Source organism: Solenopsis invicta, chromosome 3 (genome assembly GCF_016802725.1).
Source record: "Solenopsis invicta isolate M01_SB chromosome 3, UNIL_Sinv_3.0, whole genome shotgun sequence".
NCBI lineage: Eukaryota > Metazoa > Arthropoda > Insecta > Hymenoptera > Formicidae > Solenopsis > Solenopsis invicta.
Genome location: NC_052666.1, coordinates 14,392,936 through 14,406,665, shown reverse-complemented (window position 1 = coordinate 14,406,665; position 13,730 = coordinate 14,392,936). Strand labels below are relative to the sequence as shown.

Sequence of the window (13,730 nt, the reverse complement as noted above, 5' to 3'; positions counted from 1 at the left end):
TACGCCCTTACGGGGTTCTTACAATTGTGATTGTCTGTCTGCGAGATTACCACACGCTATACATTAATTTTTCTATTAGCTTTATTACTGAAATTAAAAATCAAGACAGTGAATTGTGATGGAAAGCCTGGTCCGACCTTTCAGACGACGCCGACCAGCAGATGCCACCTTCATTTCTCACCCGGGAGTCTTCCTTCCTTCTAGCCGAAAATAATATAATCAGTTGGACGTAACAATATTGAATGCTTGAACGCTTGTAACGCTGTTGTAACGCTTGAACGGTATTGACGTTTGTGCGAGCGATCCCATTTTTTGGGAGAATTACCGTATACTATACCTTGTTTAACTGTGTTCTTAGTTTTTCATTAAAGCTCTTTCTTTAAAAAATCCGTCTTATTATTACGAGAGTGCCGAGAGAGGCGGACATAACAATATAATAAAAAATATACTTACTTTCTCTACATCTTCTTGTTAAATAATAATACAACATAAAAACAAATCATAATTTTATATTTCTTATTTTAATGTGTTTAAGTAAATATAGTATTCAACAATAATTTTTAATAACTTTTACAATATGATATACATTTTATGTGCTTTCAAAAATATATATTGTGTACAAACTTTGTACAAAATTTTCCCTAATTCATTATAACTCTGGTTTTAATATAGAGGGTGTCCCATTTTAAAAGACGGACTTCGATAATTCTTCAATGAAGTATTTTCAGTATAAATGTTTCAAATAAAAGTTATATGGCTTCGAGGGGGACACAAGATAGTGTCATTGATTTGACCTTGAATAGTTGCTTGATGATCACGTAAAGGTCACCTTCAATTTTTTAAATGAAACTGCCTATTTTTTATTGCATATTTTTGTAACTTATCTCAAGAATTTTTTAAAAAACTATAAATAAATGTTTTTTCGTTAAGTATTTTTTGAGTTATAAGACTTGAAAGTTACAATACCGCCGGCTGGATCATTGACTGATTTTACCTTGACTGATTGGATCATCCTCCGATCTTTCTTTGGACACAAAAAAAGTGTAAATCCGACTAGGCAACCTCCACATGGTACACTTTAAGTGAGGCTAATACCGGCGGTACTGTAACATTCAAGTCTGGTAACTCAAAAAGTATTTAACAAAAAAACATTTACTTATAGCGTTTTGGAAAAGTATCACGATAAGCTACAATAATATGCAATAAAAAGTAGTAAAAAGGAATTGTCAGGATAGGAACAAAAAGGGTGAGATACCACACTGACGATGTGATCGGTTTTACTGGTACTTTTCCTTGTACCACACTGCAGCGGCATGGTAGCCGGCTGCCTCCAGCCGTTATAATACAGAATGCATGGCGGAAGAACGTTTCCTCACGTGAGGTGATAAAGACGAACGCACGAGCGCGCTACTGTCGCCGAATCTAATCAATAAGTTACAAAATGTGGACTTGCCACAAATCTCTAACTTGCTCCTTGTCACGTGGTGACGCGGACCAATCACATTGCTCTAAAGAAGCGATGCAAGCGTTATTAGCTAAGAAATAACCTAATCCCAAAAATATATCGGGTGCGCTAGTTTAGTTCTTACAGTACGCAGTTTCATTTAAAAAATTGAAGGTGACCTTCACGTGATCGTCAAGCAACTATTCAACGTCAAATTAATGACACCATCTTATGTTCCCCTAGAAACCATACAACTTTTGTCTAAAACATTTTTGCTAAAAATGCGTCATTGAAGAATTATCAAGATCCGTTTTTAAAAATGGAACACCCTGTATAAATCAATATTATTGAATTACAAAATTGAAACTATTTTTAACAAATTCCAAGAATTAAAGATTAAAATTTATATTAATTGCTACTTATTACATCATGTTGAAGTTGCTTCTGATAACAATTTATCATCCTCATTGATAGTAGTCTCCACTTTTTCATTCAATTTTGAAACCTAATTATAAATAATAAATTGAATTTTATATTAATAAACAATGAATAATACATTAGGCAACAAAATTATCGCAACACTCATTTATACCAAAATTTTGCACAACTTTAAATAATCATAACTTCGTTAAAAATTATCGTACTTGAAAATTTTTTATTTTTTATATTAAAGCTTAAAGTCTTTACTTTAAAGTGCATTTGGTCAATTTTAAATTTCTGCTTTTCTCTTTCCGCTGTTTCTTTAAAAGTAAAAACGTGTTTTGTTTTCAAACATTTGCATAGTTTAACGCACTCTACGGGGTAGGACAAATTTTTTTGCAAATGTTACGAGCCATCGTAAAATTTGAAGTTTTCCCCGTAAATTAAAAAAAAAATCAGGTTTGTTTTTTTTAGGAGTTAGGATGTATCAAAGTTATGTATGTATTTTTGTTAGTTACCGCCCGTATTACCAGGATTTTGATTTGTCTCATTGATGATGAAGCGATCTTCTCTAATTAACGTTATTTATCTTCAACCTTGTTCTTTTCTTTGACGAAATCCGCCTGTTTCTTAATAACAAGCCCAAACTCGAGAGAAAGAGGATCGATGAACAACATTTTTCTTGCAACATAACTTTGATACAGTCTTTCCGAAAGAGTAATGATTTGCCCACATTGAATTTTGTTCGAACTAAGCATTGTTACGACTTTATCGTTTTCTTCTTAAACAAATACACAATAAATAAAGAATAAGTTTACGCTTATACAGAATTTTGATGTTTACAGTTTTTGCATGATTCAGAGAAACGCTATGAAATGTAGCGATTTACATTGATTCCCATAAAATTGAAGACGAATAACGTCAGTTAGAGAAAATTGCTTTATCATCAATGAGACAAATCAAAATCAGGAGAGAAGAGAGTAATATTTAATAATACGTAATATTACTTAATCTTGTTCAATTTAGAATTGTGTTATGACTGAAAATTAATTTGGCGCGCAGTTCATTGAATTTGAGGAAAGTATTTGCCTGAAAAAAACATTAAAAATGTAAAAAAAAGCGCCAAGTATATTTTACTTGTTATGCCAAAACAGCAATAGATAAAGTTATTTGCTTAAAAAAAACATTAATAATGTAAAAAAGGCGCCAAGTATATTTTTCGTAATATATTATTAATGTATCAAAATATTCAGCAAAAATTTGTGAAATCCGCCTATAAAAACATTAAAAATGTAAAAAGAAGCGCCAAGTATATTTTTTTGTAATATAAAACCAAAACAAAACTACAATGAATAAAAGCAAATATAATATCTTTAAAAAAAAATGAAATCAAAAATATTGCAAGTATATTTATTACCGACGGGATAGGAGTCTTGTAACCATGTTGCAATTAACCACCAGCCACTTACAGTGTTAAACAGTGGAAAAACTCTAGGGACCTGCTGCTCAAATGACTGTAACCAATCGCAATGTGGTCAACCAATTACTCCCGTACCGATGAGCAGCATATAATAGCAATAGCAATAACAATAACAATAACAATAACAATAACAATAACAATAACAATAACAATAACAATAACAATAACAATAACAATAACAATAACAATAACAATAACAATAACAATAACAATAACAATAACAATAACAACAACAATAACAATGATAATAATGATAACAATGACAACAATGATAACAATGATAACAATGACAACAATGATAACAATGACAACAATGACAACAATGACAACAATGACAACAATGACAACAATGACAACAATGACAACACTGTAACAATGACAACAATGACAACAATGATAACAATGATAACAATGATAACAATGATAACAATGACAACAATGATAACAATGATAACAATGACAACAATGACAACAATGATAACAATGACAACAATGATAACAATGACAACAATGATAACAATGATAACAATGACAACAATGATAACAATGACAACAGTGATAACAATGACAACAGTGATAACAATAACAACAGTGATAACAATGACAACAGTGATAACAATGACAACAGTGATAACAATGACAACAGTGATAACAATGACAACAGTGACAACAATGACAACAATGACAACAATGACAACAATGATAACAATGACAACAATGACAACAATGATAACAATGATAACAGTGACAATAACGATAACAATGACAATAACGATAACAATAACGATAACGATAGCGATAACGATAACGATAACGATAACAATAATAATAAGTAAGGAGGACCATAGTGGGCAAGCGCCAATACGTCACTGCAACTTAAGGAGGTCTATTGTAACCATACCTTAGCTTAAGTTAGCGCCAGGTCGAGGCTGTTGAAGAACCCAACGACCTGTCGGGAATCTATTTCCCTAATTTGATCGGGGGTGATAAGCACCACTCCAAGGAATTTCTGTCTAAAGTAGCCGGACAAGCACACATAATGTTGTTGTACCGGCGGGTGCAACAAGATAAAATTTTCGGGATTTGGTCCGTCTGAAGGGTTAGGACATACGAGGAGAATACTTGGAGGAAGACGTGCAGGGTGGCAAATAACACTTTCACCTTTTTACTGACACTTTTATTCCCCAAACTTTATTATAAACGGTTTTCCTTCTTATACAATCAAATCGCGGTGCACGGATCACGTGTTGTCGCGCACTTGGCCGCTGAATGTTTTGCGGGGTGTCGGGTGTCCGACTTATTGCGGAGCGCGCACGTGCCGTTTGTACTTTGCGTTAAGAATCTCTCGCTGCCCATAATTAGGCAGTCTAACTTATAGTTTCTGTATTTTTGATATGGTGGGGCATTAGGCCCTCGCGGTGACCATATATGGTCATGCTCGCGTCAATCGTGCGATGCTTACGCTGCTCGCGCGATTGACTAATTCTACAATCTTGCATTTCCGCAGCAACGGGCGCTCGTGGCGTGATTGTTGCTAAGCGGATATGTAAGACAATTAAGGTAGCTAATGAAGCTACAACAATGTGCTCAGCTGTTTTGGCAGTCTCCATGCAGAAGCAGCAGTCATCATCCTCAGCCTTGCTAATTAAGTTGAGGTAGTATCTAAATTGGCAGTGTCCAGAGAAAAGGCCCATCAGGGTGGTTAGATCCCTTTTGTCCAGGGATAGAGCAACCCTTGTTCTTTGCGGCAAGTATGTGATGAATTTCTTGGCTTGGGCCAGTCCCGTCATGCCGCTTCAGTACGAGGACTTTATGCCATTCTCCCAATGTCTTATGAGTCCCTTGATGGTTGGCAGTGACTCCGTACCACGTCGCCGGTTTTCTCGGAGTCGCACGCGCCCCCTTCTTTGCGAGCTCATCTGCCACCTCATTGCCTCAGATGCCTTCGTGTCCCGGAACCCATCAGAGAGTGACATGGTTGTCTCTAGCCAAAAGCTGAGCTGAAGGTTGGAGATGCATTCCCAGACCAGCGCAGAACTGCATGCGTGGGCTGTAAGAGCCTTTACCGCTGCTTGACTGTCTGTGAGAATGTCAATGGTTGCGCCTTTTATACCTTTTTCTCGATTGATTGGTGCATGAGTTTATCGCAAACACTTCTGCTTGAAGTATAGAGGGCGCTACGCCATGGGGATCAATATGTGGCAGTTAGACCAGTTGATGCCGGTTTCCGCTGCGCCTGTTATTGTTTTGGAGCCGTCGGTGTACCACTGTAGGGCGCCCCTCCTGAAGGCCCCCCCACCCCCTGTGTCTCTCTGTCTGTGTAGACAGCCTCGTAATTGTGTGCAAAAACATATTTTGTCTTTATCGCATCCATGGGGAGATGAGCTATGTTGCTTAGGCCGTCCGTTATGAGGATCCTCATATGTCCCGTCCGACCGATCGACATAGGTTTGTAGATATTTATTTGCTTCAGTTTACAAAAAGCCATGAAGGTACTTGGTTTACAATCTTTATCCTTAACTTACGCATTCAACCATATCTCGTTAATACACTCCTTATTAGCCTAACTCTGTTCCTATTCTTTGTACGCATTTCTCTCTTTTTTTCTCGCGCTCGCGGTGCTAACTATACCTCTTTATACTTATTCTTTTACCTATCCTTGGTACAGCACGGCGCAACAGTCCTCCCAGACAAACAAACACCGTACCATATACAGCAAGTTTGTCCACTCGAACGAACCCCAGCACCACACCGCACCCATTCCTATATCTGTACCTATGCCTATGCCTAATTCTCTTTCCATTTTAACTCCTAATTTACATTCTTCTTTCGCATATCCTCTCATTCTTTTTTTTTGTACCTCCATTTCTTGGTTTCTTCCTTTCTTTTTCTCGGTTCTTCTTTCACCTTTCTTTTCTCTTTTTTCTCTTCTTTTTCCTGCTTCTTATTTTAAATATCTTTAATAATCCTTATAGTCTCCTTTTGCACCCAGCCTTTCAGAGATTACTTAGTATCCCCACGCAGAAATACAGAAATTACGCATCTTATGGAATCGTTCCAATACAACGTGACAAGAATTACCCACAATTTGAACTTGTTGCTGCAAAGGAGATCTACGGCGCATTTCCTTCCCTTCTGCATTCACTTCTGCTATCTTGTTCCATACAATCCTTCTTCAACCTCTGTAAGCACAGTCTCCAAAGGCAAAAGATCCGGCTCTGTTTTTCCTTCTTCTTTAACAATCCAACAGCCTCTTTTACTTCCAATTTTTACTAACATTCCGGTTCCTCTTTCCTTTCTGCTTACATCTCTCGCTTCCTTGTCCTATATATTTATTCTTCTATTATTTTATTTTTTCTTTTTTTTTGTACCTCTTCCTCTATCTTTTATGCTTTATAACCTCAATCTCCTATACCTTTTTCTCTATCCTTTATGCTTCATAACCTTAATCTCCAATGGCCGGTGATCTAAGTTTTCTTGGTCTCTTTCTTCATATACTAAACTAGCCAGGATTCTTACGTTCTAATTTTCTTTCGCTACTTCTTTTCTATACTATCACTCTTCTCACCGTCTCCGTACTTCTATACATTCCTTACAATCTCCTTTCCTTTCATTCATTCCTTCTCTCATTTACAATATGTCACTCATTCTCCATAAACCATTCTGCCTGATTTCTTGCATTATCTATCGCCTTTTCTTTCCTATAGCTGTTTCTGCCTTTATCTCTAACCTTTTATTCTTCGAACCTCTTGACATAGGTTTGTAATAGTTTAAGATTCAAATTGCCGAGCTGAAGGCTATTTTTCGAACCTGTTGGTAGAAGGGCATGAACAGCATATTATGTGACAAATAAAATCAAAGATGAGCAAAATTTCTAGCAGCAGCGTACTTGGCCCGTTTTTTTATATAATTTTTAGAGCACGCAGTCCTTCTATTGTTCATACTTTTACTCAAATCACTGACGAATTTCAAAATATTTTATTCATCTATTATAAGTTTCCATAATAATAATTACTTAGGAATTAGTAAGTACTTTATATTTCGTAATGCTATAGTAAATGACGAGATTTTAAAATTACATTACTTGATGATTAGTATTAAATTTAATAATAAATACTGTAAAAATTCAAAGTAAGATATTTGGTACATTTAACAAACTCATCTTTATGTTAATTTTAACTAGTAATTTTTCTAATTCTTTATTTTTTAGCATACTGTATTTTATATTATCATTTTTATGAATCGAAATTTGGATTAATTTTGTTAAATATTAATGTCATTATTAAGATTATATTTCAACCAATGTCAGTATTGAAAATTGATTTAATCGTTATTTAAAAAACCTTGTGAATAATTGAAAGTATAGATTATATTTTAAACTGATGTGTATGTGTGTGTGTGTGTGTGTATGTTTGTGTGTTTGTGTAAAAAATAACCTTAACGGTATTAGTTATATAAAAAAAAAACGAGCGCGCCAAGTATGCTGCTGCTAGAGATTTTGCCAATCTTTGATTTTATTTGTCATATAATATGCTGCTTATTTGTACGGGAGTGACCCGTTTGACGTTGCAATTGATCACAGCCATTTAGAGCAGCTGGTGCCTAAAGATTTTCCACTGTTTAACACTGTAAATGGCTGGTTAATTGCAATGTGGTCGCAAGACTCCTACCTCATCGGTAATAAATATACTTGCAATATTTTTTATTTCACTTCTTTTTGATAATATTATATTTGGTTTTATTTATTGTAGTTTTGGTTTGATTTTATATTACAAAAAATATACTTGGCGTTTTTTTTACATTTTTAATGTTTTCATAAGCAAATTTCATAAATTTTTGCTGAGTATTTTAATACGTTAATAATATATTACAAAAAATATAATTAGCGCTTTTTTTACATTATTAATATTTTTTTAAACAGATAACTTTATCCATTCCTGTTTTGGCATAACAAAAAGAATATACTTGGCACTTTATTAACATTTTTAATATCTTTTTCAGGCAGATTTCACAAATTTTTGCTAAGTATATTGGTAACAATATATATGATACACATAGTAAAGTTATATAGGCACAAAAAATGTATGTTTTATAGTCCCGAAAGTAAATGTCTAGACCAGTGATTCCCAAAGTGGTCCAGGTGGACCCCCAGAGGTTCACGGGAGACTCGACGGGGGTCTACGCGTGAAAAAAAAATGAGGGTTCACAAGTTGTAAGTGAGAGTCCACGAAAATTTATCTGGTTTCGATAGTAAAGAACAAAAATGTTGGCTTAGCTTTACCTATCAATATAGGCAGATAATACACTACTCAAAAAAAGGGAGCAAAAAAAAGTTTCAAATTTTTCGGTGATTTTTGACAGGCTGTATTTCGGTGAAAAATGATCGTAGACTTTAAAAAAGCATTTTGAAACTTTAAGATTCTAATTTTGAGAATATGGTAGAAATGCAGCAGCAGGGGGTCCACTGAAACCAGTAAAATTTTGAAAGTGGTCTACGAGAAAAAAAGTTTGGGAACCTCTGGTCTAGACACAAAGAGAGAGAAAAAGAGAAAACGAATGAGTTCGGTAAAAAGCGAGAAAGAACGAGAGAAGACAACGAAAAACTATAAAAAGCGAAGAAAAGCGGTAGAGATCGAGAGAAGGCGAGAGAAAGCAGTAGCGGGTGAATACGAGAAAGAAGGGTAGAGAGTAAGAGAAAGCAAGGGAGAGCGGTATAGAGCGAGAGACAACGGTAGAGAACAAGGAAGAGCGAGGGAGCGTAAGAGAAGGCGAGGAAGAGTCGTAGAAAGCGTGGGAGAGCGGTACAAAACAAAAGAAAACAAGATAAAGAGAGTGTGACAGCGAGGAAGAGTGGTAGAAAGCGAGATAGAGTGATAGAGTACGAAGGAGAGCGGTAGAGAACGAGAGAGAGAGAGAGAGAGAGAGAGAGAGAGAGAAAGAGAGAGAGAGAGAGACTGACTGACTGACTGACTGACTGACTGACTGAGCTTTTATTGAAATTCTAGGACTGTTGCCCTCTAAGAATTTTACATGTAAAAGAATTGTTTAAGTATAAAGAATCTACGTGATAATAAAATTAACAATTAACACTAAAGCGACTAGATATTAGGTGATTAGGATTACATAGTAAGAATACAATCTTAATAATTAAAACAAACATTAACATCAGTAGTAGTTTTAGTTTAACATTAACTATATAAAAACTATAACATAAAAATTAACAAAAGACGAAAACTTATCAAATCTAATTAGTATAACGAAATTGAAGACGTAGACAAAGAAAAGAAACTTGAAAGAGAAAATCTAAGAGGAAACTTGAATAATTTCAATTATAAATAGACTAGTGACTGACGTGCATTATGCCTATGTGGGTGGACTCACGCATGCCTCGGTGCCCCTATTTGGGTAAGACCCAGGGAGGAACGACTGGATCAGTTTCACGGCCACGGATTTGTAAGTAGTTGAATAATGAGAGTTTAAACGCGCTTTTTGAGGAGGCCTCCCTAATGACAGGAAGTTTCACACGGTGCTGACAGTAGAAAAAAAGGAGTTTTGATAAGTAGAGGTTTGGCAAAAAAGGATTTTAAGGTTAAGAGAAGAAGAAGGAGAGAAGCATAGGTGAGATAAAGGGCGTTGAAAGGGACAGAGATTTTCTAAAAGGTATGGAGGAGAAAAGGAACTGATAAGATTGAAAAGGAGACAACAGGTTAGGTATTCCCTCCTGTCTGCATTTAGTCACCCCAATATATTATAATAACGAGAAATGTGCTTGTCCCTGCGAAGACCGTAGATAAACCTAACACATGAGTTCATCAAACGCCGGATCTTTAATTTTTGCTGTCCAGTGAGGTAGATAAATAGAGCCGCACAATAGTCAAAGACCGGAAATATTAGGGCAATTACAAGACGTATTCAGAGATCTAGGGAGAGGTTATTGTTGAAAACTTTGAGACGCTACAAAATGCCGTTAACCCGGCTAGAGATTCTGCGCACCTGATCTGCCCAGTTAAAGGGGTTATTAATGGAGATCCCGAGGTTTGTGACTTTGTTAGTAAACTCAATCGGGTCGCCATTAAGGTGAAGCTGAATGCTAGAGAATCGAAAGCTATTTATGAACCTCGCACTCCTTCTCATGAGCATGGCCTTAGTCTTATTGCTATTTAGAGTAAGAAGTTTATTGGAAGCCCATGAATCAATTGCAGCGATATTCTCCCTAATCAATCTCAAGGCGGCATCAGGGTCGAAGAGTAAGAAATGGAAATAAATTTGTAGAGTCGGTGTAGAGGATATGCTTGCAATGTTTTAGCGAGTACCGTAGATCAATAAACAAGGAAAATAATGGAAGACCAAATACGGACCCCTGAGAAACCCCTGCAATAACTGGTGCCCAAGACGAGAACGAGCCGTCAGGGCCCTTAACGCTTTGAAAACGACCTGATAAATAAGACTTTATCCATTGACAAGCCGAGATTGATAAACGGAATGAGATTAGCTTTTGGAGTAAGAGATGGTGTAACACTGAGTCAAAGGCCTTTGAAAAATCAAATAGGACAAGAAAAGTTACCATGCGCTTGTCAACGGTCAATCTGATGTCATCCAACAGCCTAAGGAGAGCTGTTTGTGTACTATTCCCCCTACCATAGCCAGTTTGAAGAAGATCGAGGAGGTCATAGAGCTGCAGATGAGATGAGAGCTGCTCAAATGCGACGCATTCGAGCACCTTAGATATGAAAGAAAGAGAGGATATAGGACGGAAATGGGAAAGGTCAGATGGATGTTTGGTTTTAAGAAGTGGGATTATGTGGGAGGGTTTCCAGATGGAGGAGAATATAGAGGTGGAAAAGAAGAAATTAAATAGATCAAGGATTATAAGATAGGTGACAGGAAGACTGTGGAGAATCAAGCGACGGTTGAGCCCATCAGGACCAGTAGAATTAGAGGAACTGTTGCGCAAGGCACGCAGCAAGGCATCTGGAGTAATGTAGTTAAAATAGAAGGTTGAGGGTTCTGCTAGTGACGGGGAAGAGGAGTGAAGAGGAGGAGAGCTAGGACTGGACAGAGTAAAGTATATAGAGGCAAGAGAGTCGTCAGGAGGAGAAGATGAAGGCAGAAAGGGAAGGTGAGCTGTAGAGAAGAAGAGATTGAGGTCGTCTAATGGGAAGTCTAGCTGCAGATTATGAGCATTGGATTTTGCCAGGCCCAGAGTACGTAGTTCTGACCATAGGCGGGATACATTTTTTAACAAACCAAGACGATGTGAGAGATATGTATCTTTGACTGTCTGTATCGCAAATTTAGCAGCGTACGAAAAACCCCCCGTCGCTCCGGAGAAGGAAATCAGAAGTAAGCTCTCCTGGCAGCATCGCGTCTACGCCAGAGCAAGCATAAAAAATTATTAATCCAGGGAGCAGGCAACCTCCTTGCAGTGAACGTCCTGAGCGGAATGAGAGTATCGCGAACGGTTGACAAAAATGGAAGCAACAAGGAGATCATATCATCTATATGATGCTGATTGGTAATAGCACCCCAGTCAAAGGAAAGCAGAAAGTTGCAAAATTCTTTAGAGTCAAATCTGGAGTAGTCTCGGGTCCGGACAGTGCAAGGAGGGAGACGATGTATGAGGAAATCAAGTGAAACTTGGATAAGGTCATAGTTGGAAAGGAAAGAAACTGGCAGTTGATTGTGAGAGGTGACGAGGGAGAGGTTGCTCACGAGACAATGGTCGATTCTTGTATGGGAAGATGAGGTATAATGTGTGTTTCCGAATAAAATTAAAAAAGGTGATTACAGGTGCAGAAGTCAAGCAGAGAATCAGAGTCGTGTGAGGAGCGGTTAAGGTTAATATTAAAGTCGCTTATTATTACGGCCTCATGGAAGGAAGGTAGAAAAGATTCGAAGTCGGCTTAGGAATAGGGAGAGATGGCCAAGCTTAGGAGGGCAATAAATTAATGCGAGGAGAAATGGCCGACAACTTAGCAAAGAAATACAAAGCAGGATCTATTCAGGTTGGCCGCAGTAGGGTGTGGGTGGTAATGCCAGGATGGTGGCTCCGATACCTCGGCGCAAATAGAGGCCAATCCCTCCCTCCCTCCCTCCTCCCCGTACGGTCATGTCTAATAAGTTGAAAATTTGGTAGATGAACGAAGATGTTAGGTACATGGGGTTTTAACCATGTCTCGGACATAGCTATGATGTCGAATGAACTGCCGTAGAAAAAGTCCGAGAATTCGGCAAAGTGAGTGAGAAGAGACTGATAATTAACGTAGCATAGATGCAATAAACCTGGTAGCAGTGCGGCTGCCAGTGCAGGGCGTCATTTTTTATCAGACTGAATAACCCTGCGAGAGAAAGCCTGACTGGCTGCAGACTGAGCGCCTAGGAGAGGAGGCGCAGGAGCAGTCGTTAGGTGTGAGGAGCTACCGTGCGACCCCGAAGAGCGAGGAGGATTGGCAGCGCCCACGGGCGCAGCGGGAGGGGCAACATTACACCGCAAAGAACCCGTGCTTGCCCCCTCTTCCGATACATCCAAAAAATTAATCATGATTTTGGTTGGGATAATGTTAAAATCTTAGACAAAGAACCATCCTTTAAAAAAAGATCAATATCTGAAATGTTGCACATAAAGAGACAACGAAAAGGACTCAACAAACAAAGTGATACCGAACTGCTTTCTGACGTGTATCTTCCTATTTTTGATCGTATTTTCTTTCCTTAACGTCAGATCCTTTCCCCTACTCCCTCCCTTTTCCTACTCATATCGTTCTGTTTCAACAATTCTCTCACCTTATTATTCGTTTCACAACACTCTGTGATGTACGTTCGTACCAGCATCATTTAGGATATAGTTTTCGGGACTTATAAGTATAATCTATACTAATTTATGTGAACCTGGCACCCGACATTAAGAAAAAAATTTTTTTAAATATGCAATTAATTAAGCTTGGATAGTACCCGTTTGCACCGCTTTTCTTTTTGTTTGTACCTCAAGGGGTTGAAAAATATAGAGAGTTCAAAACATGTTAACACCCCACATTATGATATTTGAAATCCGTAAGCGGGGGCTGTTTCGGAATTGTTTGTACCCAATTGTACCACCGCGCGTTTCGTTTGTACCCCTAAGGGGGTGATTGTACCGCAATTTCAAAATAGGAGTAAGAGTAAATTTTGCCATTTTTCAAGACATTTCAAATATCTTGAAAAATAGCAAAGTTTGCTCTTACCCCAATTTTGAAATTGCGCTACAATCACCCCCTTAGGGGTACAAACAAAACGCGCAGTGGTACAATCAGGTACAAACAATTCTGAAACAACCCACGCTTGCGGATTTTAAATATCATAATGTGGGGTGCTAACATTTTTTGAATCCTTTATATTTTTCAACCCTTT

General features: G+C 37.5%; 1 protein-coding gene across 4 annotated transcripts in view; it reads right to left on the bottom strand.

Annotated features, from left to right (window-relative positions):
* Nucleotides 1-1,735: 1,735 nt before the first annotated feature.
* The window catches only part of LOC105196485 (sodium-coupled monocarboxylate transporter 1), a 459,320-nt gene continuing 447,325 nt past the window's right edge, over nt 1,736-13,730 (bottom strand). For all 4 annotated transcript variants that reach the window (XM_039447232.1, XM_039447235.1, XM_039447233.1 and 1 more), the window contains one exon: nt 1,736-1,949. In XM_039447232.1, coding sequence (XP_039303166.1) covers nt 1,872-1,949 — 78 coding nt within the window. In that variant the 3' untranslated portion in view covers nt 1,736-1,871. The remainder of the gene's footprint in view (nt 1,950-13,730) is intronic.